This window comes from Manis javanica, chromosome 5 (assembly GCF_040802235.1).
Source record: "Manis javanica isolate MJ-LG chromosome 5, MJ_LKY, whole genome shotgun sequence".
NCBI classification, from domain to species: Eukaryota; Metazoa; Chordata; class Mammalia; order Pholidota; family Manidae; genus Manis; species Manis javanica.
This window is the reverse complement of record NC_133160.1, coordinates 29263085-29287498: the sequence shown is the minus strand read 5'-3', so window position 1 is coordinate 29287498 and position 24414 is coordinate 29263085. Positions and strand designations below refer to the sequence as shown.

The window sequence follows — 24414 nt, the reverse complement described above, 5'->3', positions numbered from 1 at the left end:
AGATTGCATAGTGTATTAAAATATTGCCCCTTTAAAAAAATCCCCCCCAATACATATAAATTGAACAGCTGTTCAGTTTAGCTGTTTTCAAATACACACTTTAAAGCATTATGCCACAGAATACTTGCAAGAATATCAGACAAAATCATTTATATTTTAAAATCCCCTGAACACAAGGCTGCTTAACAACTTGCATCAAAGACGAAAATTATCTGGGTGATGGTTATGTGAGTTCAGACACGTCAAAATTCATCTAGCTATGCACTAAGATTTATTCATTTTATGTATGTACCTCAATTAAAAAAAATAAAAAAACAAAGACTAGAATATGAAAATAAATGTATACCTGACAACTTGAGTGTGCTGGCTTACTGTTAAAAAGAGAGGAAAACATCCATGGCGACAGAATAAAGCTCTCGTTTTCTCTCTGGTTTCCCAGACTTAGAAGCATGAGTTTTGACAAGTTAATTTAGAGAGACTTTTGAATCACATTCTCACCTTTATACTCCCCCCAATAAGATCAGGAGGCTCTTCATCTGTTTCCAAGGCAACGTTTACAGAGGCAAAGGGACGACTGGCCATCTGCTGCATCTCTCGAAGAAGTTGCTATTGAATAATACAGCAAAGCATTACTGCAACTGGTGCTGATGGGATTTCCCTAGAGAATACTGCATATTAAAAATACCTCATCCTCCCTTACTTAGACAAATCAAGTCCAAAATGGTATTTTTGAGACAGTTGGGGAAAATGGAACACAGACCATGAATTAGATAATGTGAGGACTTAATATTGCTGTCATGTTAAAGAAAGAGTCCTTATGTGTTGGCGATACACACTGAAGTACTGATGGGCATAATGCTATGATGCCAGCTTATTAAATACATAAAATAAATGATGCAGCCCTATCGCCTCATATTTTTATTACTAAAGCCAGACTTTCTTTCTACTGAGACCTGAAATAAGTATTTACACAGCAATGAAAACTGTCCCTTGTTACAGAGGAAGAGCTCTTTATTCAGGGGGTGGTGTAAGCTAAAACCATGAATGGAAAGCTCTGCGGAGTTGGAGGGACAAGCAGGGGCTCTGCATTTAGGGAGGCCTGGATGTGACTCCCTGCTCAAAGTTCTCCAGCTTTGTCACCTTAAAAACGATGTTTAAAGTCTCTGGCCTTCAGTTCCCTCCTTTTGGAAACAGATTTTTAATCCCCTAAGAGTGTCAGTAAATTCAAATGAGATGCTTTAACTATAAAGTGCATAGCACATGGTGGATGGGCAATCCTGTCACTAAGGGTACTAGAGCTCCAGCCTGTCACTGAAGCTCTGAGATCATGCCATGGAAGGCAGTCAGGCCTACTTCAAACCACCCCCTTGGAACTATTATAGAAGATCTTGGGCTAGACAGATCATGGCTCTGTTTTAGAAGGGCATTTTCATGTTAAATATTTTCTTAAAATACCAGTAATAACATTCCCACATCTCATAAAACTGTTGGCCTACTTATTCAACAAATATATGCAGCAACCTTACTCTGGGTTCTGTGCTACTTGAAGTGCCAGTCACAGTGAGCCAGAGTATCTACCCTCCGCCAGTTCTTTTCTGAAGAGGGAAGGAGGTGATGCATGTAAAGACACTAAAAACAGGGCCTGATCCATAGCAGGGACTAAAGCAGTTCTAGCTGCTATTTTTGTTATTGTGAATAACATTAAATTATTTCTTCTACAATTCTGAGAGGGATAAATCATGACTGACATTTTAGAAATGGAGAAATATATTCTGAACAATCAGGTTCACAGCTACAGGCAAATTTTAAATCACAAGGGTAAAAACTTAGTTTATTGGTCATCAGCTGCATAATAAGCATCCTTTTTAAAAAAAATCTTTTTTCTTCAAGGTAATTCATTTATTTTCTCCAATGTATGTTGCAAATATTTTCTAGTTGGGTGTGCCTTCTCTTAATCACTTCTTTATTTTTGATGTACTTAACTATTAATTTTTCCACAAGGAAATCTCTACTATACCATGTGCCAATAATCTTATTGGAAAATAGTAATCTGTCCCCTTTCCAACAATAACAAAACTTATTTCTCTTTCTCTTAATGCACAGTCTAGAATATCCAGAACAAAATTAAGTGACTATGGGGACATCATGATGCTTAGGAACATGGTGTATGAAGACAGAAGTCCCAAGTGTAAAGCCCAGTCTGGTCTCTTAGTGACTGTGTGATGATGGTAAGTTACTCAGCCCCTCGGAGCCTCAGTTTCCTCATCTGTGAAGCAACTGCTAGTGTGTGTAACTATTTCACAGGGTTGTTGTAATGATTAAATTAGCTAATCTACATAAAACCTCTTAGAACAATACCTGGAGTTCAGAAATGCTCAAATGTCAGCTCTTATGATGACTACCTTGTCTGGATGTCACTGGGACAACATCTAGTATTTTCTTATCATGAGTGATGATGTTTATCTGGATATCCTTCATAGTGTTATTAAGGAGGTAGAGTTTTGTTTTTAAACTAGAAATGGGTGTTGAATTTCATTGAATGTTTAAATGATATTTGGCCACTACTAAAATTTGGGTTTTATTTTTACCTACAGGTGTAACATATTCTAATAGGCTTTGCAGTGTAAAATGATCCTTTTTTACACTGGTACACTGGACTGCGGCTGACAGTCATTATGCAACTGGCCTTTATATTTTGGTACCACCTGTCTCAGGCTCTGGATTCAAGGTTTCTATGCAAAAAAATGAATTAGAACTCTTTTCCAGGTTTTTCATTTTTTCCTTTGCTTGGGGTTAGTTTATATCTTTTGGCAATAATTACTTCTGATAAGCATACAAAGAGGAATAGACTATTATTTCCATAAGCTCATCTCAAACTGAAACTCCCTGGGTCTGAAGTCCTTTGTGGAGAAAGTAATATTTTGACAAGTTTTTAATTCCTTTTCTGGCTACTGATTTACTGAGGCTTCCCACTTCTTTCTTACTTCATTAGGATAATATATATTTTTTCAGAGCATTGTGTAATTCATCAGGACTTTAAAATGTCTTCATAACAGAATTATCTTTAAAAACCCTCTGCATGTTATCTACTGAATTTTAAAAATGATGTCAAAAAAGAGTATGCGATATTACTTCTATGATAAGATCACCTCTACATGGCTCAGAAAAAGTGTCATGGCTCCCAGGGACAGGCCCATATTCCTGAGCCTATTTTAACCCTATTATATACACTAATGTTCCATAAACAGTGCTGAGTGCTTTTGAGTTTTTATGGTAGAGATTCCTGTTCTCTTCTAGTCTACAGATTCAATTCTGTAGAAAAAGGCATGATACAAAAAACCAAGGAACACACGTAAGTCTATCTTAAGTGCACCTCCTATAGCAACAATGCCATAAAGAGGAGGACCAAAGGGCAGAGACAGCACAAGTGCAAGTTGCAATAAACAAAGTTCTTAGGTTGCAATTTTTCACCATGTTTATTTATTTGATTTGTCAACTGTAAGTATCTGACTTTCTATTACTTTTGGAATGCAGCTCTGGAAAGAAATCAAGACTCACTGAAATTTAAAACTCAAGCAAAAACTTAATTAGACACACTCTTCAATTTCCTTAAATAGTAAGAAATTTTTGAGATGCTTAAATGGCTGATTTTACTCTCATTCTTATGAAAGACTCTGGGGAAGGCTATGCTACCAAGCCCTCCCTCAGATCTCCAGCCTGAGTTAAGGATAGGGTAATATTGGCACCTGTAAGTCAACACTTAGGTCTCCTTTTAGAAAGTTTAGACCATGTGGTGCAGAACTAATCACACTTTATATAGCACTGATTGAAGTCTACTGACACTGTACTGCAGAAAGGGCAGCATTAATCTCAGTGAGAGTATGCCTACCAATTACCACCCAGTAGCTAAAACTATCTTGAGAGACATAGAAAGGAAAACGCTTACAGGGATTCACTCATCTTTACCCACTGAGACTTACCTCTCTACGCCTGGAGGCCCAACAACTTTGTTTGATCTTCCAAACCACAGCAGCCACCAGGAGCAGAGAGAGGAAACAACTGTGAGAGAGGAAAGCACCAAGTTATCATCCCAGCGGCCAGAATTGGCACACTCATCCACACCACCAGCCAGGAAGGGAAATAATCCCCAAATACCAACTTCAAGCACGTTGCTAATGAGTCATCACAATTATGTTCTGGTTTATAGGAAGTGAAGTGTGAGAAGACATTGATAAGCAGAGCTTCCTGACCTGCCCTCTACACTCTATGTCCCACAAGGCACTCAGGGACAGCCCTGGCCTCCCACTGGGCCTTTATTGGAATGGCCCATTCATGGCCTATCCCAAAGAAGAATAGTAATTCTGAGATAACTATAACACATAAAAAGCATAGTATTTAATTGGATAAGCAAACATTTACTGGTAAAGTCTAAAAAAATGAGAAAAGTTTAACTATTAAAGTAACAATCAGCTTTTCATAAGGAAGTGGTAAACATGGAAGATATAAAGTCATGTGATAATATATATTCAATTATAATTCTATAAAGTCAATACATATATTTTTTATAAAAAATAAATTGATCAAACTCAAGCTGACAGCTTTCTTGCAAGTATTAGAAGAGAATAATTCCCAGCAGTCTTGTAACAGCAAATGATTTTAATGTTCTGTCATCTGTAAACCAGGTGTTAAAAGGTTTGAGAAGCTACTGACACCAAAGAAAATGACAGAGTTTTGGTTAAAGGAATAATGAAACTAACAAATAAACCTCTTAGATAACTGCTGAAGTTAAACCTGGCATTTTTACTCATTAAACGCAGAGCCAAGCTCTGCATTTGCAGATGGGCTCAGCTTCTCAAATGGCAGCCTCAGTGCACCCAAGTGCTGACCCCCAGGCAGGCTGAAGAAAGACCAAGATGACCGAACTTCTGCCCTTTCACATCTAGAAACCTCAGGGATCCCAGTCCACCACTTCCCCGAGATGCACCAGAGTGAAGGCACCTCCAATGGCTTCGCTGACAAAAGAGAAGAGGCTCCCAGGGTCATCACTCAGGAGAGAGCCTTCAGTTCCTGTCTTGCTGGGCCTCGTGGCTATCCTGACACGGCCAGTCTTCCCTCCTCCCTGACAGTCTCTGTTTGCCCTCTAATAGATAATTTATTTGGACAGGTCATGTTCTAGGCTCATAGAATGCATCAATGAATTCAACAAAAGAACACTCTCCCTCTAGAGTTTACATTCCAGCAGGTGGAGAAACAGCAAACAAAAAATTACAGAGCATGTTAGAAGGTAGTGAATGCTACAGAAAAAAAGGGGAAGGGGGCTGAGGAGTGCCACTGGCCCTCTAAAGCAGAATGATCAGAGTGGGTGGGCCTTCATTCTTGAGAAGGTGACATCTGGGCAAAGACTTGGAGGAGGCTGTCTACAGAAACATACCAGGGCAAAAGTGAGGATGTGCCCAGGACTCCTTGAGGAACCTGAGGCGGCCAGCATGGCTGGAGCTGGGGGAGCTGGACCACAGACAAAAGTCAGAGGGGCAAGGACAGGCAGATCATGGATGTCCTGCAGGTATTATAAAGGTATTGGATTCTACTGAGTGAGATGAGGAACCAGTACTACAGGGTTTTGACCAGGTAAGTGTCATGACTTAAGTTACACAGAGGAGATCCTTCAGGGAAGCAATTGCAGAAACAGGGAGACCAGTAGTCTAGGAGAGAGAAGATGGAGGTTCAAACCAGGCTGGTGGCAGCAGGGGTGTGAAAAGCACTTTGCAACCTGGATATAATTTGAGTTCGAGACAACAGATTTCTTGACAGGCTGGATGCAGGGTATGAAAGAGGGGTCAGGGTTTTTGGCCTGAGGAACTCGCCATTAACCTAGACAGGGGAGGCTATGTGTGGAGCGGGTGAGATAGCAGACAGTCTGAGACATGCTGAATTCTGAGATACCCACCCAACAGCCAAGGGGGAGAGGTCATGGGCAGTTACATGAGCCTGGCAGCTAGGTGCTAGGTCTGGGCTGGAGATGGCATGTGGGATCATCAGCATATCTACTGTGTTTGCATGAGGTCACCTAGGGAATGAATACCAATACTGAATGTCCTGGGGGCCACCCCACCATCGAGAAGTTGGGGAGAACAGGAAGCGGCAATAAAGGAATCTGAGAACAGTTAACCTGCTGTCTTGGTTTTAGCGCTTTTTTGTATTTTTATTCTGACAAATAAACGTAAGGAGGCAGCAAATCCACATGGAAGGACATGAACAGCATGAGAACTTCTAAACTGGTTGAGAAGCTCCTGACGTGGTTGGGTACAGGTTGGCCTCAGAGGCCTCTCTTGGGACTGCTCAGTACTGCAGGTCTGTGCCCCTCTCCCCCAGGCCTCGCTGGGGCTTCCAACTTCAAGACAGACCCATTAAGAACACCAACAACCCAGTTTCAGCTTCCTAAGAAACGACACTAAAAGCATACATGGATGGCCCTTCAAAGCTGCTATGTGCGTGTTTTCTCCTGGGGCATTACAACAGTGAAGAATTTACGAGTTGTTTCAAACAAGGTGGCACTTGCAGACATCTGTCCCATTTTGTTTTTCCCAAACTGGTTGGGCTGTAACTCCATGTTCACCCTACGTCAAGGCCTCTTACCAACTGTTTTCTCTATTTTTCAGTACAATGTATTTTAAAGAAACATGGCATAATGGAAATTTTCAAACAGCAAAAGTAGAGAGAATGATCTAGTGAATCCCTCTATGTCTGTTGCTTAGCTTTGATCACTGTTAACATTTGCCAGTGTCACTCAAAGATCAGCAAAGAAATACATTTCTGTCTTTCCACACCAGGACGCTGGCCCCAGGCTACGGGTCTCTCACTTACTGCCAGCTTTGTACCTAAGGAGAAAACAAGACTCCTTTGGCCTTTCATCTAAACCTGTACCTGCTTATCAGAGGCTTGAACTTTTCTGAGATTATTCTAAAAAAATCCACACCTATTTTTTTTTTGTTATGTATTTTTGAAAAGTCAAAAACTGTCTGAGAGCTCAATGTTTGAGGACTCTCTCTCTCTCTCACCAGCTTACTTATAATTTCACAGCTAGAATGGTATCAATCTTTGAGAGCATCATCAGCTTTCCTTCTAGAGGACAAGGCCTTTAATAATGGTTGTTTTTTCCCACCTTACAAGTCTAGCTTTCCTGTAACTACATATGCATTTCCTGGCCTGGCCTTGACTTCCAAGGCAGCCTGAACACAGATACCACTGCTTCTTCTCAAGTTCCTGTAATCTGCATTTCACTATTCTGGTTAGAATTGGATCCAGAATGACAGAACCCCATATCAGTCTGTCTTCTGGAAAATAAAATGGTCAACAAGTCATAGATTTGTCAAGATGTCTGCTGTCAATCTAGCAAGTCTTAGCAGAAGTTCAGATAATTAAGTTTAACAAAAACATTGTTATCTCACCCACATCAAGGATTCCCATTAAATTCCCTCCTTTTGGCTGGGTGGAGTGACATCACCTGTTTCTCCTTTTTATCCTCTCTCACCTGCTGCCCTCTCTAAGGAACCTCTAATCCAGCCACACAGATTTTCCATTGTAGTCTGTCTCTCCTCTTACCACTCACAGCCATCATCCTGACCACTCTGGCACATCACCCCACAACACAAAGCCCCTTTGCATACATTACCTCATTTGACTCTCAGAGTGAGCAAGTTTTAATGTCTTAACAATTTCCCACTTTATACACAAGGCCCCAACTGGAGTCTGGAGAAGCAGCTCACTGAGATACAAACAGGGCTTAACAGCTTGTCCGATCTAGAACTGCTGTGCCTGAGACTAGAAGTACTTTTTCAAGCTGATGTCACGCTGATGTTCTCATCTGGATCACTCTTAGCCCCACTCTGAATCTCTTTACTGTATCATATGAGTTATTCTTCAGAGTGTTAGGGTTATCTGGATACTTCTCTTCCTCCCCTGATAGGTTTCATGTGGATCCTTTGGGACCTGGTTGACTTGCTCTGGGAAAGTATTTTCTCCCCCATGCTCATAAAAAGGGCTCCCTTCTTGGCTAAAAGATAATCATTCTTGGTTCTTAAACACAATCCAGTAAAACCGAAGTTCTGGATTCCTTTCCAGAGGTTCTACCTTTCAAAAGGGAGAGGTGATGGAATGACCATCTGTCCTTGTTACCATGGTCCCTAAGGATGTTTCCCATCAATTCTAACGGTGTCATCCAGGCTTCCACCAGTCCACAAAGTGACTAATCCTCACTGGGCTGGCACTTGGCAGCAGGGTCATCTCATTCCCTACACCTGTTCCAAGGACATAGCACCCCTGCCAACTGGAGCTACTGACTTAGAATATGGCCTCTGCATCTGCTTAAAACCAGCCACCAACCAGCACCATTAGCTTGTTTCCCTCAGACAGGCTGGTGCTAGTGTTCCTCATGACCCTGCACTTCTCCCCAAGGTCTAGTTTACTTTCCACATACATTTGAGCACGACTATGTGATAGATGCTGAAGGTCTATTTGTGTGTAGGAGTGAACAAAAGGGACAGTGTCCCTGCTCTCTTGAAGCTCAGAATATAACTGGACATAGATAGAAAGTACATATCATGATGAAAAAAATCTATGGGCGAGAACAAGGGAACACAATATAGTTTGGGGGTTCCAAGATGAAATTTTGGAGATAGTGATACGGCGCCAAGATCTGAAGGATGAGTTTGGTATAATAAACAACATAATTATTTGGTCTTTGTCCAGTGTTCCTGGCACAGAGTTCCTAAAAAGCTTGGAAATTTCATGAGCGATAACCCCCTTCCCACCTTTTTTACACAAATGTTCATTAACAGCTTTATTTGTAATATCCCCAAACTGGGAACAGCCCAAATGTCCCACAAGAGGTAAACAGATAAATAAATTGTGATTCATCTTTACACAGACTGTTACTTAGCATTAAAAAGGAAAGGCCTACTTTTTTCCTTTTTTTAAATATACCTTTACTAGTTTTTTGTACAAAGTAATTTATTCAATACAGAAGGGTATAATAAAAAAAAATGACAGGGCCTCTGAGTCTGAATGAACTATTTTTTGTAACAGGCTTACTGAGATGTAGTTCACTAGTGTGTTTTTTGTAGGCTAATGAATGACTCATGGGAGAGCGGGACCTAAATAGCTTCAGGATGGGGGCTGGTCACCAGAAGAAACAATCAATGAGCAAGCAGTTGGAACGCTCAGCCCCGTCCTCCCTGGGGAGGGCAGGAGGGCAGGAGGGCAGGAGGCTGAGTTCAGTCACCAAAGGCCAATAATTTCATCAGTCATACCTATGTAATGGAACCTTGAAAAAATGTGGAACAACGAAGTTTGGGGGAGCTTTTGGGTTGGTGAGGACGACATGCCCAGGCAGGGCACAGCTCTGCACTCCCCGCCCCACCTCCATGCCTTGCCCTATGCATCTCTTCCACTTGGCTGCTCCTGAATGATATTCTTTACAACAAAACTGTGATTTTAAGTAGTGAATTTCTGAGTTCTGTGAGTCATTCTAGTAAACTGTTGAATCTGAGGTGAGAGTCACGGGGACCTCAGATTTGTAGTAGAGTAATCAGAAGTGTGCTGGCTTGGGGACCCATTCATGGCTGACATCTAAGTGGGGGCAGTCTTGTTGAATTAAGCCTGTACCCTACGAAGTCTATGCTAACTCCAGGTAGTATCAGAACTAAATTGAATTGTAGACACTCAGTTAATGTCAGAAAATTGGTTGTTGTTTGGAAGAACCAAGCAATAAATAAAAGTGTATGGGTGAAGGGTAGGGAGAAGAATGTTCCAGAAAGAAAAAAAAGGATGTGAAAATGCTGTGAGGTGGGAAACAACTCGGTGCTTTTAAAGAAATACAAGGCAGCCCACATAGGGGGAATGCAGAGAATAGTTGCATAAGATGAATATGAGAGGGGAGCAAAGGCCAGTTCATGCAGTACCCTGGTTTTAATTTTAGATACAGTGCAAAGCCACTGCATTGAGGTAAGTGATAGACAAAAGCTGATTCATTTTAAAGGTCTCCTCTGGACTTTTTGTGGATTGTACCAGGGCCAAAGTCAATTGAAATAGTCCAGATGACATTGTATGGCTTGGGTGCGGGTGGGGGTGGGGGTGGGGGTGGTGCAAACAGATACAGACACAGGGCTCTAGGTGCTGGGACGTGGTGAGGGAGTGCCCATTCCATGTGGAAAGGAGAGAAGTGACTCACAGCTGGCAGCACCGTGCTGCCAATTAGTGATGTGGGCAAGACAGTGAGGAAGGATCAAAAAGTTCACTTCTGGGCACATTACACCTCAGATGGGGATGGCAAAGTTCAGTCAGAGAGCAGAGTGAGAAGATGGCCAGGGTCAAGCTCTGGAAGAAGATCCACAGTGAGAGGTTGACTAGGAAAGGGAGGTTCAAGGAGGAGTGGCCTCGGGCAGCATGGGCTCACAGAGGCCAGAAGAGCCTCACTGAGGAGTGTGGTCAGTTGGCTGGTACTGTTGAGAAGTCAAAGATGAGAACTGAAAAGTATCTTTTGGATTTGGCAAGAGAGATATGCTTGTTGCGCTCAAAAACCACCAGAAATTTAGATCACATGTGGAGATGGAAGCCAGACTATAGAGGGCTGAAAATTCAAAACGGTACTTCAGCACAAGGATTTTGGGGGCAGTGAAAATACTCTGTATGAGATTATAATGACAGATATATGCCATTATACATTTATGCAACCCAACAGAGCACAAAATAAGACTTCAAAATATTATTAATCTCACAAAAGAATAGGAAACTGCATTCATAAAACTGAAATAGGTTATTAGGAAAAATACATTAGAAATAAAAAGTAAACACTAAAAAAGAACTTATGAGATGGACTGATGCAAACTGAGAGCAAACCGCACAGTAAAATATGGACTTCGGATGATTATGATGTCCGTGTAGGTTCATCTTCAGTAAAAACATAGAAGTCTGGTGAGATGTTGACAGTCGGGGGAGGCTGTGCATGTGTGGGGCAGGGGCTGTATGGGAAATCTCTGTACCTTCCTCTCAATTCTCTTGTAAAGTAAAACTGCTTAAAAACAAATAAAATCTCTAAAAATTAAAAGAAATAAACAAAATCAAAGGTGCTCCAAGCCTAGAGCCAGTGGGTACGATAAAGGAGGAAACCCGCAGAGTGTTCATGGGGGGCTGCATTCAGATGTGGCCACACCAGGTGGCTTCTTCCCTGTCTCTGCTGTGCTGAGCAAGAGAAGACAGCAGCTAAGGCAGCTCTGGTCCCAGGGCTGGAGAGGCAGGCAGGATGGCAGCTGTTTTGTTCAGAAAATAAACTCACAGTACACCCAACCCAGTGGCCCATTCTGTCTCCACTCCATACTCACTGGAGGGGACAGACAGAAATGGCATTCACACAGGCAAACGTGAACTCTTCAACCAAAAGTCAGACATTTTGAGGAAAACCAACATTGTGAAATAGAGGTACCAAACAACAAAAACCCAAACATCTGAGAGACAGTTATTAAGAGTACAAATAAGACCTCAAAATACACAAATTTCACAAAGGAATAGGAAATTGCATTCATAAAACTGAAAGAGACTACAAGGAAAAATGTATTAGAGAATAAGCAAAGATTAAAAAAAAACTCATCAGATGGGTTCAACAAAGAAATGGAGTCAACTCTGGATTACAGCAATAAGCTGGAAAACATTGCGGAGGAGCTCACCTAGCATGCTGTGCAAAAGGAAAATGAGAAAGAAAGATTTAAGAAATACAGAGGACAGACCCAGAATCTCCCTCATTCATCTAACAGAGATTTCTAGAACTCAAGCAAATAGAATTAAAGGAAACAACCAAAGAGAAGATAAAAGGAAACAACCAAAGAGAAGATAAAGTTGCAAAACTCAAGACTCCAGTCTTCATACTCAATGAGTCCTTCCCTGCCCCTGCCAAGTATCAAGTTCTTTTTCAGACCTCTTCTGAGATTATTCCAGGATACAGTTTTGCATCATAACACCACGACCACACTAGCAGCATCCAACAAAAGGGAAGTCATGGGACACAAAAAATGGTGCCAGAAACAAAAAAGATTAATTTCTAAAAATTGTTCCTATAATTTAAATCCCCAATAACTACTACCTATGAGGTAACTGGATGGTTGTAGGTGAGTAATTACGGGGCTCTCTCAAGACCTTAAAGCAGCTAGCTCTTGTAGGAACTGGAACCATGAGGCTGCCAGGAGGCTTGGCCATGGCCACATCCCCACAGAGGTTATATGTGTTCTTTCCCATCTGAACTTCTATGCTTTAGCTTGCATGTGATGGAAGTAATACTGCCCCAGCTCCTGAATTCATACAACTTTCAGTGAACTCAGGGTTTCTCAATGCCAGCTAAACCTAAGACTCACTGGAGAGCCTTTAGAATACATCAACAATTAGCTTCCATGCCAGACCAATTAAATCAGTATTCCCAGGTAGTTCTAAGGTATAGCCAGGGCTGACAGTTATAAGGTTACTGTTTCAGGCTCTAAGAACTCAATTTAGAACTTGTAGTAGAGGCCTCTAATTGGCCATTCATCTTGCTTGTCAAATGGCAGGTTTGTCTGTGTATGGGGTGCCCTTAAGCTCTGGACTGCTAATGACTACATTAAAGGGTGATTAAATGCCATCATAAAAACATGAGTAGCGCAGAGTCAAAGAAGGGGTGGACTCTGGGGTGAATGTGTCAGAAGGCTTCATAGAGTGGACAATTAGGTTGGGTTTGTAGTAGTAGGAATATGATGGGTCAGTGGGATCTGGTAAGTACCGTTGAGGAAAATACAGAGGAGAACTAGGTAAGAGCACCATCCCTCTGGGCCCTGCTGCTCACATGATCAAAAAGGAAGGAAATGACAACTCTCTTGGAAGGACTCATAAATTGGTGGAAATCACAGGGCAAAGATTCATGACACACTTGATTTGCATGCATATACGACAAATCTTTGGCTCTCCTGTGGAGGAACCATGAAGATGGCTCATGTCCTGGCTGCCTGGCACTAAGCGAAAAGAAAAATGCTGGAAAGGTGGAAGGAGATCTTGGGATTTTAATTTTTTCTATGGTAACATGAGTAAAGACAGGTTCCTTTTAGAATCTACATTTCTGTGGAAAGAGATTTCCTTGTGAATGGGAGGCAATTTCATCAAATTTCCAGCACCCCATATTGCTAGCATTGCATCACCAGGACAGAGGTCCTGTGGTGCATGCCCCCACTCAGCTCTAGTGAGCTAAGCCGGGCATATTATGAAAAAGGAAATTATAGAGAGTGAATTCGTGGCCTAGTGGGTGTTGTGACCTTGGAGTCAAGGTAATTAATATCCTGCCTTGATTCACAAACAAGTTTCTGAAGTCTGTCCATTTGGAAAAATAGTTAAGCTATATCCAATAGACACAGATGGGTAAAGGGAGACCTAAATATGAAAAGACATTAGAATACTCAGGAAGAAATAGAGGAAAAGACTGATGGATCTGCTTGGTGAAAGACCCCAAAATGTAGTTATAAGTCAAACAACTGAACACACACACACGTTAACAGTCACAAAAATAATGAGATCCCAAACTTCTGTAAGAAAAAGGCAGACACCCCCAAAGAAATATGAGCAAAGGATATGATTACTCCTAATCAAAGAAATCCAAATTAAAACAAGATCCCAGCGATACCCCCCCGACTGGCAAAATTAAAATAACAATTTCTAGTGCTGCTGAGGAATAGCAAGAGCAAGAGAAACAGGCAGAAAGAGTTAAGGGAAATTACATTCTTGCCGCAGAGTGTACATTTGTGCAACTGTTCTGAGGGGCCGTTTGTCAGTGTTTTTGCATCTCAGAGAGATATTCATAGAAAATCGCAAAGATGTATAACAAAAACAGGACAATCTAAGAGTCGAAAACTAATGACTAAATCAAAATATGGTACTCATACTATGGGAAAAGCTGTTTAGAAAAACAAGGAAACATCAGCCACAGACCATTGAGAAAAAAAAAGCAAGTTACAGCACAGCATGTGAAGTGGTAGCACATTTTATAAACTGAAGAATTAGAAAAACCCCAGCTCATGTGCAGTGTATATACACAGGGAAAAAAATTCTGGAAACATATACACCAAAATATTAACAGTGGAAATTTCTGAAAAGTTGGATTAGGGAAAGACTTAATTTTATTTTCATGCTATCTGAAAACTTATTATGAACATAAAATATTTTTGGTATTTTATAATGTAAGAATTCTTGTCTTCAAGCTTGAGAAAGTCTGAATTAAGTTTTAATATTTGGTTTTAAAATACTTCTTAGATGTATTCAGCATTATTTCATCTTGTTATGTTGTGCCTACAATTTTTTCCCTTTCTGTTACCTATATCATCATTGTTCAAAGAAATTTAATGTGAGCCACATATGTAATTTTAAATGTTCTAGCAGCCACATTACAAAACAAGAAGAAACAGATGAAATTAATTTAATAAATAAAATTTTATTTAACCCAGGATAGCCAAAACATCAGTTGAACATGTGAGCAATATAAAAATTACTGAGATAGTTTTACATTCTTGTTTTCTACTAAGTCTTCAAAACCCAATGTGCCTCTTATAAGCACATCTCCATTTGAATGCTAAATGTTTACCAGAAAACATTTTATCTGTATTTAAGATTTCATAAAATTCAGATTTGAAAATGTTGATTCATATACCCAGTAACGTTCTCTGAAAATTGAATCAAGTATTAGTTTTTAAATATTTAAATTAAAGTTAAATAAAATGAAAAATTCAGTTTCTCAGTCACATTAGCTACATATCGTTACATGTGACTATTGGCTATCAAGTCTATACTAATCTTTTAGTTTCTTGTGCATTACAATCTATTTTTTACTTCCATTTATTTTTTCATCACTCAAACAAATTTGAAACTTTGAAACTTTAACTGTTCCCTTGGTTATGTATCATGTTCCACTGGACAATCTGACTTTGTGCTAGAGTTTCACTGGTCACTTAGCTCAACACAATATTTATTACATGGGAGGGCCAGTGGACTGTCTCCCCACCCTCCCCATTTTTTCTTTACCATTCTTTTCTTGATCTAGAGATGCTATAATTTTGAACAATTTTACTATCAAAATAACAGAAACATACATAAATTTCATTTTTTGTTGGTGAAATATAGAAATGTAATCGGTCCCCTCCTGCCCCCCCAGAAATGCCAAATGTCTTTATTAGATTCATTTCTCCCCCTCCAAGACTGAAGGAATGCAACTGTTATTTCTTGGTGGAGATGTCATCATCCAGAAACTAAAGGCTATGCAGAATGCTGGGTCTCTTACACTTAAGAGAACAAAATGCACCAGATAACCAAAGTAAAAAAATATATATTTTAAGTAAATTTTATAGCAAAAAAGACAAATTGGTAATTTGACGACTCTCTTCCTCAACATCATCAGCTTATGGCAGGCGGAAGTGGGCCCATCAGGACATAGATGAATCTTGACACAAGGCCATCTGCTCCCGGAATGTCTCCTTTCATGGTAGGAAGGGGAGGAGGGCACTGAAGGGCTTACTATGGGAAATATAATTGTATGGTTTTCATGCCAGCATCTACCCTTACTGGTAAGGGCTGCAAAAGATATATGCCTTTAAACTGTTTTTTTAATACTGCCCTTTTGTCTAGTAACTGCTGATCTGACCTATTAATTCTAATACTTCTGTAGGTTCTTTGAATTCCTATGACTACAATCATGTTGTAAGTAATGATGATTTTTTTTTTCCTTTACCAGTTCTTATGTATTTTAATTTTTCTTGTCTTACTATATTGGCTAGAACCTCTATCACAATGTTGAGTGAACTAAGTGATATTGGCATCTTTGTCTTGCTCCCAAACACAATGGGAGAGCATCTAACATTAAGAATGTGGTTCACTGTTGGCTTTATATATTGTGTGCATATATATATATTTAATATATAGGTAATGGCTCTATATAATCACTACATATATATATATATCATATTTAAAGAAGTTTCTTCCTATTCATAATTTACTAGTTTTTAATGAATATTAAATATTATCAAATGCCTTCCCCCATTATATCATTTTCCTCCTTCATGCAATTATTATGAATTATACTGACTGATATTCTGATGCTAAATCAACCTTGCAATTCCTGTATTAAGGCCAACTGGGTCATAATATACTAGCCTTTTTATATTATTAGTGGATTTCTGCTTCCTCATTCATGATTGAGACTGGTTCGTAAACTCTGTTCTCATCATATTCTTGGTGGATTGTTCTAAGTTCATAAAATGAATTGGGATATATTCCTTCTTTTTCATTTCTCTAGAAGATTCATTAGTAATGATAATATTTCTTCCTTAAAAGATTATAAGTTACCAATGAAGCCACCTGGGCCTATAGTTATCATTGTGGGAAAAGTTTTAATTATGTATTGTTTAAACCACTCAGGTTCCTATTTCTTCTGTGAAAGATTTGGTAAGTTGTAAGTAGGTTCTGCTTTTTTAAAATTGTGCCATCCCATCTATTCTATTTTCAAGTCTATTTATATGAAGTTGCTCATAAAATACTCTTCTGGAAGAGAAAAGTGTCTGAAGGATTTGGAGTAATGCCTTCTTTCTTCTAATTTCTGACATTATTTATACCTTCTCTTTTTCTTGGTGAATCTTCTGGAGGTTAATCAATATTATTCTTTGCAAACATCTAACTGTGGTTCTCTCAATCCCTTCTACTGTACCTAATCACCTGTATCATTAATTTTTGTTCTATTTATATTCCTTTCTTCTTTAGGTTTAGTTAGCAGTTCTTTTTCTGATTTATTGAGAGGGGTGTTTTTTTTTATTTTCCAACATATGCCTTCATAAAGTAGTGATTCTCAACTTCAGCTGCATGTTGGAATCACCTGGGAGCTTTCAAATGCTTGGGTCCCATTCCCAGAGATTCTGATGTAACTGGTCTGGGATGTGGTTTGGGCATCAAAAACTCCCTACGAGATTCTACTGTACAGCTAAGGTTGAGAACCATCAATTTAAAACTAAACCCTCTAAGTACAACTTTAACTGCATCCACACATCTTAAATTTTTCTTCACCATTCAAACTGTTCTAAAATTTCTGTTGTGCATGGATGGAGCTAGAGGGTATTATGCTCAGTGCAATAAGCCAGACAGAGAAAGACAAGTACTAAATGATTTCACTCATTTGTGGAGTGTAACAACAAAGCAAAACTAAAGGAACGAAACAGCAGCAGACACACAGACTCCAAGAAGGGACTAGTGGTTACCAAAGGGAAGGGGTTGGGGAGGATGGGTGTGGAGGGAGGGAGAAGGGAATCAAGGGGCATTATGATTAAAACACATAATGTAGGGGGGTCACAGGGAAGGCAGTACAGCACAGAGAAGACAAGTAGTGACTCTATAGCATCTTACTACACTGATGGACAGTGACTGCAATGGGGTGTGTGTGTGTGGGGAGCTTGATAATATGGGGGAATGTAGTAACCACAACGTTGCTTAATTGAAACCTTCGTAAGATTGTGTATCAATGATATATTAATAAAAAAAATTGTTGTGATTTAATTTATATAAAATTTTTAAATGGGAAAATGCAATATTCAGATTTAGAAGTTTGGTAAATAGTTACCTTTGGGGAAAAGGGAGGGGTTGTGATTGATGGCAATGGGAGCTTCTAGGGTATTGGTAACAACATATCTCTTGTCCTGGGTAGTGTTTACATGAGTGTGTTCAATTTGTGATAATTCACGGAGCTAGACACTTGTGTTTGTGTATTTTTATAATTATTTTTTATAGAGAGAAAATAAGTGGGAATTATGATGGCACTAGCCTTCTCAATATTAATTACTGGAAGCTAAAAGAAACAGCATAAGGCCTTTAAATTCTAACAGGAAATGGCTTCCAACCTAGAATTCTGTGTTCAAATTTCAATCAAAAGTGAGGGTAAAATTAAGATATTTTCAGAGCAGAAAGGTCACAGAAAAGTTACCTTCCTGAGAATGTGCTCCATCCAAAGGAGGGAATAAATAGCAAGGCCAAGATATGAGGTCCAGGAAACAGAGAGACTTCAATATAAGAGGAAAGCAGAAGAGATTCCCAATATGACAGTTGTACAGCAGGCCTCAAGATCTGGTCACTTGGGAGCAGCAGGCTGGAGGGTTCTAGGGCAGACATCCCCAAGAGAAACTAAAGCCAAGAGTCCTAGCTTGTGTTGGACCATACTGAGATTTTCCAGTGATATGAGAGTACAGGGATAAATGAGGGCTAGTGCATAGAAAACCAAACTATTAAAAAAAAAAACATAGCAAATATCACATTTAGGATGAGGAAAGTGTGACTTCTCCATCCAAAAGACGGGGAAGTATAATCATAGCTTAAGTCAGCTATGAATGGGAGTTTTATGGATATAATAATCAGCAGGGATGACTGATTTAGCCAAACACTGTGATGTAACTACATTACATCATGAGTGGGAGGAAGGGGATTTGTATATGTTGGCAGTGTAGGGGGAGTTGTTGGGTAACAAAATAAATCTCATGTTTATAGTTGGACTGTAGTTATTGAGATAACCGAACTAAGAAATCAAGAAATAGTGTAACCATGGAGAGGTAAAAAACAGCTAAACAAATTAAACTAGGGCGGAAGGGGATGGAAGGTGTAGGACAGGATGCTGCTGCTTTTTCTTGTAAGATAAGTAGCATTTGTTCTTTTCAATTATGTGTATATGATATTTTCATAAAAATAAACTGCAAAAAAAAAAAGTCCTATAAAAATAAAAGAATTCCAAGAGCTTTTTAGCTTTTAAGCTCTGGATAATCTCCTGAATAATCTCTTGAACAAGCAGCAGCATGTATGTGGCACACACCAGAAATCATTATTAATTAATTGTTGTTTCAACCCCCAAATCTCCCCTTATGAACTGCTAAATTATCTACATTTTAGATAATTTAGATAGGGTACATGAAAAACTGCCTCAAAAAGCCAGAAAACACAAACCAAATGTTCTCATTTTATCAGATTAGACTGAATTTAATTACAGCAACTTTTCAGGAACATATGTAAAGTTAGTTTAACCTGTTGTACAAACACAGGATTATTTTTCTTCTATGAGCTGATAATCAATAGAATTCGGTACCTGAATCAAAAGAAAACATACAGTTTGTGTAAGTAAAATTACCTGAAGAACGTCACAAAGAACTGTACCAGGTCCATAAAATTGCTGTGCTGGGAGAAGGCAATCTGTGACAGAAAAACAGGCAGTGTGATTAGCTGGGTACACAATAGCATCACCTTGAACTTGAACAGCATTTTGAACTCTTTTCAGTTCAAGAGTTAAGCTGAAAGACATATTGAAAATTTTCAAGAAGAGATTAATGGAACTTTTTCACTTGAGGAAAAACGCCTCACCTCATTTAGTTTCTTTTCGTTCTCCCTGTCAACCCAAAACTAGTATTCTGAGGCTTCATCACAAATTCCCACAGCACCCCTCTGCTCTTGACATCAAATGTAAGTTCTTTTCATCTGACCTTGAAGAGCCCCAAGTACAAACCCCAAGGAGAGTCAAGTCAGTTTCCTCCAGACAAAATGCTCTTCTCATCTGTTTCAAATACCTTCACGAGAATAGCTCATCTGTGCTCCTTATCCCTTGGACACTTATGTGCTCAGTGTGCACTCACTTCAAATAGCGTCCTTTTTAAAAACCATTATCTCAAGTTTTACCTCATTGAACATCATCTGACAATCAATTTTACACCAGCTGGAAGTGAAATAACTTTAGACCAGGAATATAAAATACCCCTAATGTAGTTCATCAACTCTAAAACACCACTGACTGAAGGAGGCAATACTGCCAATTACACTATGACAAAGTGCTTTAAAAAGCACTGACTGAGGCAGAGCCAAGATGGTGGCATGAGTAGAGCAGTAGAAATCTCCTCCCAAAACCACATATATTTTTGAAAATACAACAAATACAACTTTCAATAAAAGAGAGACCAGAAGACACAGGACAACAGCCAGACTACATCCACACCTGCGAGAACCCAGCACCTCGAGAAGGGGGTAAGATACAAGCTGCGGCCCAACGGGATCCGAGCACCCCTCACCCCAGCTCCCAGCAGAAGGAGAGGAGTCAGAGCAGGGAGGGAGAGGGAGCCCAGGGCTGCTAAACACCCAGCCCTAGGCATCCACACCGGAGCGCGGACACAGTGCGTGCGAAGGGTGCTGGAAACTAGGGAAGCAGGATAGTAAGAACTGTGAGCCGGTCCCCGCAGCCAGCACCCCAGGGACAAAGAAAAGTGAGTGCTTTTGAAAGTCTTAAAGGGACAGATCCCCACTGCTGGACGGAAGCGTCCCGGGACACTTAGCCCAGCAGCTGGGAATCCCAGGGAACCCTGGGAACCCTAACCCCCTGTGCAGCAATGTGGTTTGGAGACCCCTCAAGGTGAACAGCCTCCTGGCTGTTTCCCCTCTGATGCGGCTCCGCCAGCCTGAGCAGCAGCCCGAGGCAGGCCATGCCCACAGCAACTGTGGAGCTAAACTCCATAGCGGCCTGACAAGAATCAGAGGCCTCATCTGCGCACAGCTGCCCAGCACAAGCTGCTAGAGGTTGCTGTTCTCCCAGGAGAGGAAGGCCACAAACCAACAAGAAGGGACATTCTCCCAGCCATCACTTGCCCCAGCTCCGCAAACTATCTCTATCACCATGAAAAGGCAGAATCTGAGACAGACAAAAATCACAGAGACAACACCTTAGAAGGAGATAGACCTAACCAGTCTTCCTGAAAAAGAATTCAATACAAAAATCATAAACATGTGGATGAAGATGCAGAGAAATATACAAGAGTTAAGGGATGACGTCCAGAGGGAGATTACAGAAGTGAAACAATCTCTAGAAGCATTTATAAGCAGAATGGATAAGATGCAAGATGCCATTGATGGAAGAGAAACCAGAGAACAGGAACACATAGAAGCTGACACAGAGGGAGATAAAAGAATCTCCAGGAATGAAATAATATTAAGAGAACTGTGTGAACAATCCAAAAGGAACAATATCAGCATTATAGGGGTACCAGAAGAAGAGAGAGAAAAAGGGATAGAAAGTGTCTTTGAAGAAATAATTGCTAAGAACTTTCCCAAACAGGGGGAGTAAATAGTTGCTCAGACTACGGAAGTACACAGAACTCCCAACAAAAAGGACCCAAAGAGGACAACACAAAGACACATAATAATTAAAAAGGCAAAGATCAAGGACAAGGACAGAGTATTAAAGGCAGCGAGAGAGAGAAAAAAGGTCACCTACAAAGGAAAATCCATCAGGCTATCATCAGACTTCTCAATAGAAACCTTACAGGCCAGAAGAGAATGGCATGATATATTTAATGCAATGCAACAGAAGGATACTGTATGCAGCACAATTATCATTTAAATATGAAGGAGGGATTAAACAATTCCTAGACAAGCAGAGGTTGAGGGAATTTGCCTCCCACAAACCACCTCTACAGAGTATCTTAGAGGGACTGCTCTAGATGGGAGCACTCCTAAAAAGAGCACAGAACAAAACATCCAACATATGAAGAATGGAGGAGGAGGAAAAAGAAGGGAAAGAAATAATCATCAGACTGTGTTTATAACAGCTCAATAAGCGAGTTAACTAAGACAGTAAGGTAGTAAACAAGCTAACCTTGAACCTTTGGTAACCATGAATCTAAAGCCTGCAAAGGCAATAAGTACATATCTTTCAATAATCACCCTAAATGTAAATAGACTGAATGCACCAATCAAAAGACACAGAGTAACAGAATGGATAAAAAAGCAAGACCCATCTATATGCTGCTTACAAGAGACTCACATCAAACCCAAAGACATGCACAGATTAAAAGTTAAGGGATGGAAAAAGATATTTCATACAAACAACAGGGAGAAAAAAGCAGGTGTGGCAATACTAGTATCAGACAAAATAGACTTCAAAACAAAGAAAGTAATGAGATAAAAAAGGACACTACATAATGATAAAGGGCTCAGTCCAACAAGAGGATATAACCATTATAAACATACATGCACCCAATACAGGAGCACCAATATATGTGAAACAAATACTAACAGAAGTAAAGGAGGAAACAGAATGCAATGCATTCATTTTGGGAGACTTTAACACACCACTCACTCCAAAGGACAGATCCACCAGACAGAAAATAAGGACACAAAGGCACTGAACAACACACTAGAATAGATGGACCTAATAGACATCTACAGAACTCTACATCCAAAAGCAACAGGATACACATTCTTCTCAAGTGCACATGGAACACTCTCCAGAATAGATCACATACTAGGCCACAAAAAGAGCCTCAATAAAATCCAAAACATTGAAATCCTACCAATCAACTTTTCAGACCACAAAAGTATAAAACTAGAAATAAATTGTACAAAGAAAGCAAAAAGGCTCAAAAACACATGGAGGCTTAACAACATACGCCTAAATAATCAATGGATCAACGACCAAATTAAAATGGAGATCCAGCAATATATGGAAAGAAATGACAACAACAACACAAAGCCCCAACTTCTGTGGGATGCAGCAAAAGCAGTATTAAGAGGAAAGTATACAGCAATCCAGGCATACTTAAAGAAGGAAGAACAATCCCAAATGAACAGTCTAATGTCACAATTATCGAAATTGGAAAAAGAAGAACAAATGAGGCCTAAAGTCAGCTGAAGGAGAAATACACATAATAAAGATGAGAGAAGAAAAACAAAATTGAGAAAAATAAAACTATACAAAATATCAATGAAACCAAGAGCTGGTTCTTTGAGAAAATAAACAAAATAGATAAGCCTCTAGCCAAACTTATTAAGAGAAAAAGAGAATCAACACACATCAACAGAATCAGAAACAAGAAAGGAAACATCACAACGGACCCAACAGAAATACAAAGAATTATTAGAGAATACTATGAAAATCTATATGCTAACAAGCTAGAAAACCTAGAATGGACAACTTCCTAGAAAAATACAACCTGCCAAGACTGACCAAGGAAGAAACACAAAGTCTAAACAAACCAATTACCAGCAAAGAAATTGAAGCCATAATCAAAAAATTACCCAAGAAAAAAACACGGGCCAGATAGATTTACCTAGGAATTTTATCAGACATACAAAGAATATATAATACCAATTCTCCTTAAAGTTTTCCAAAAAATAGAACAGGAGGGAATACTCCCAAACTCATTCTATGAAGCCAATATCACCCTAATACCAAAACAAGGTAAACAGCCCACCAAAAAAGAAAATTACAGACCAATATCCCTGATGAACGTAGATGTAAAAATACTCAAATAATATTAGCAAACTGAATTAAAAAATATATCAAAAGGATCATACACCACGACCAAGTGGGATTCATCCCAGGGATGCAAGGATGGTACAACATTAGAAAATCCATCATCATCATCCGCCACATTAACAAAAAGAAGGACAAAAATCACATGATCATCTCCATAGATGCTGAAAAAGCATTCAACAAAATTCAACATCCATTCATGATAAAAACTCTCAACAAAATGGGCATAGAGGGCAAGTACCTCAACAAAATAAAAGTCATATATGACAAACCCACAGCCAACATTATACTTAACAGTGAGAAGGTGAAAGCTTTTCCTTTAAGATCGGGAACAAGACAAGGATGTCCACGTTCCCCACTTCTATTCAACACAGTACTGGAGGTCCTAGCCATGGCAATCAGACAACACGAAGAAAAAAAAGGCATTCTATTGGCAAGGAAGAAGTTAAACTGTCACTATTTGCAGATGACATGATATTGTACATAAAAAACCCTAAAGAATCCACTCCAAAACTACTAGATCTAACATCTGAATTCAGCAAAGTTGCAGGATACAAAATTAATACACAGAAATCTGTAGCATTCCTATACATTAACAATGAATTGGCAGAAACAGAAATCAGAAAACAATTCCTTTCAAAGTTGCATCAAAAAGAATAAAATACCTAGGAATAAACCTAACCAAGGAAGTGAAAGACCTATACCCTGAAAACTACAAGACACTCTTAAGAGAAATTAAAGAGGTCACTAACAAATGGAAACTCATCCCATGCTCCTGGCTAGGAAGAATTAATATCATCAAAATGGCCATCCTGCCCAAAGCAATATACAGATTTGATGCACTCCCTATCAAATTACAAACAGCATTCTTCAATGAACTGGAACAAATAGTTAAAAAATTCATATGTAACCACCAAAGACCGTGAATAGCCAAAGTAATCCTGAGAAGGAAGAATAAAGTGGGGGGGATCTTGCTCCCCAACATCGAGCCCTACATCAAAGCCTTAGTAATCAAGACAATTTGGTATTGGCACAAGAACAGA

The 24414-nt window shown here is 39.6% G+C and overlaps 1 protein-coding gene across 6 annotated transcripts in view; it reads right to left on the bottom strand.

Moving 5' to 3' along the window:
* Window positions 1–24414, bottom strand: part of ATRN (attractin) — a 177829-nt gene that overhangs the window by 11209 nt on the left and 142206 nt on the right. For 5 of the 6 annotated variants that reach the window (XM_073236857.1, XM_073236853.1, XM_073236855.1 and 2 more), the window contains exons 25-27: window positions 19208–19269; window positions 3981–4059; window positions 499–606 (exon numbers count right to left, since the gene is read on the bottom strand). In XM_073236857.1, the coding sequence (XP_073092958.1) occupies window positions 499–606; window positions 3981–4059; window positions 19208–19269 (249 nt within the window). Of the gene's footprint in view, window positions 1–498; window positions 607–3980; window positions 4060–14493; window positions 15571–19207; window positions 19270–24414 lie in introns of those variants that run through there. The other variant, XM_037017370.2, reaches the window with a different exon arrangement.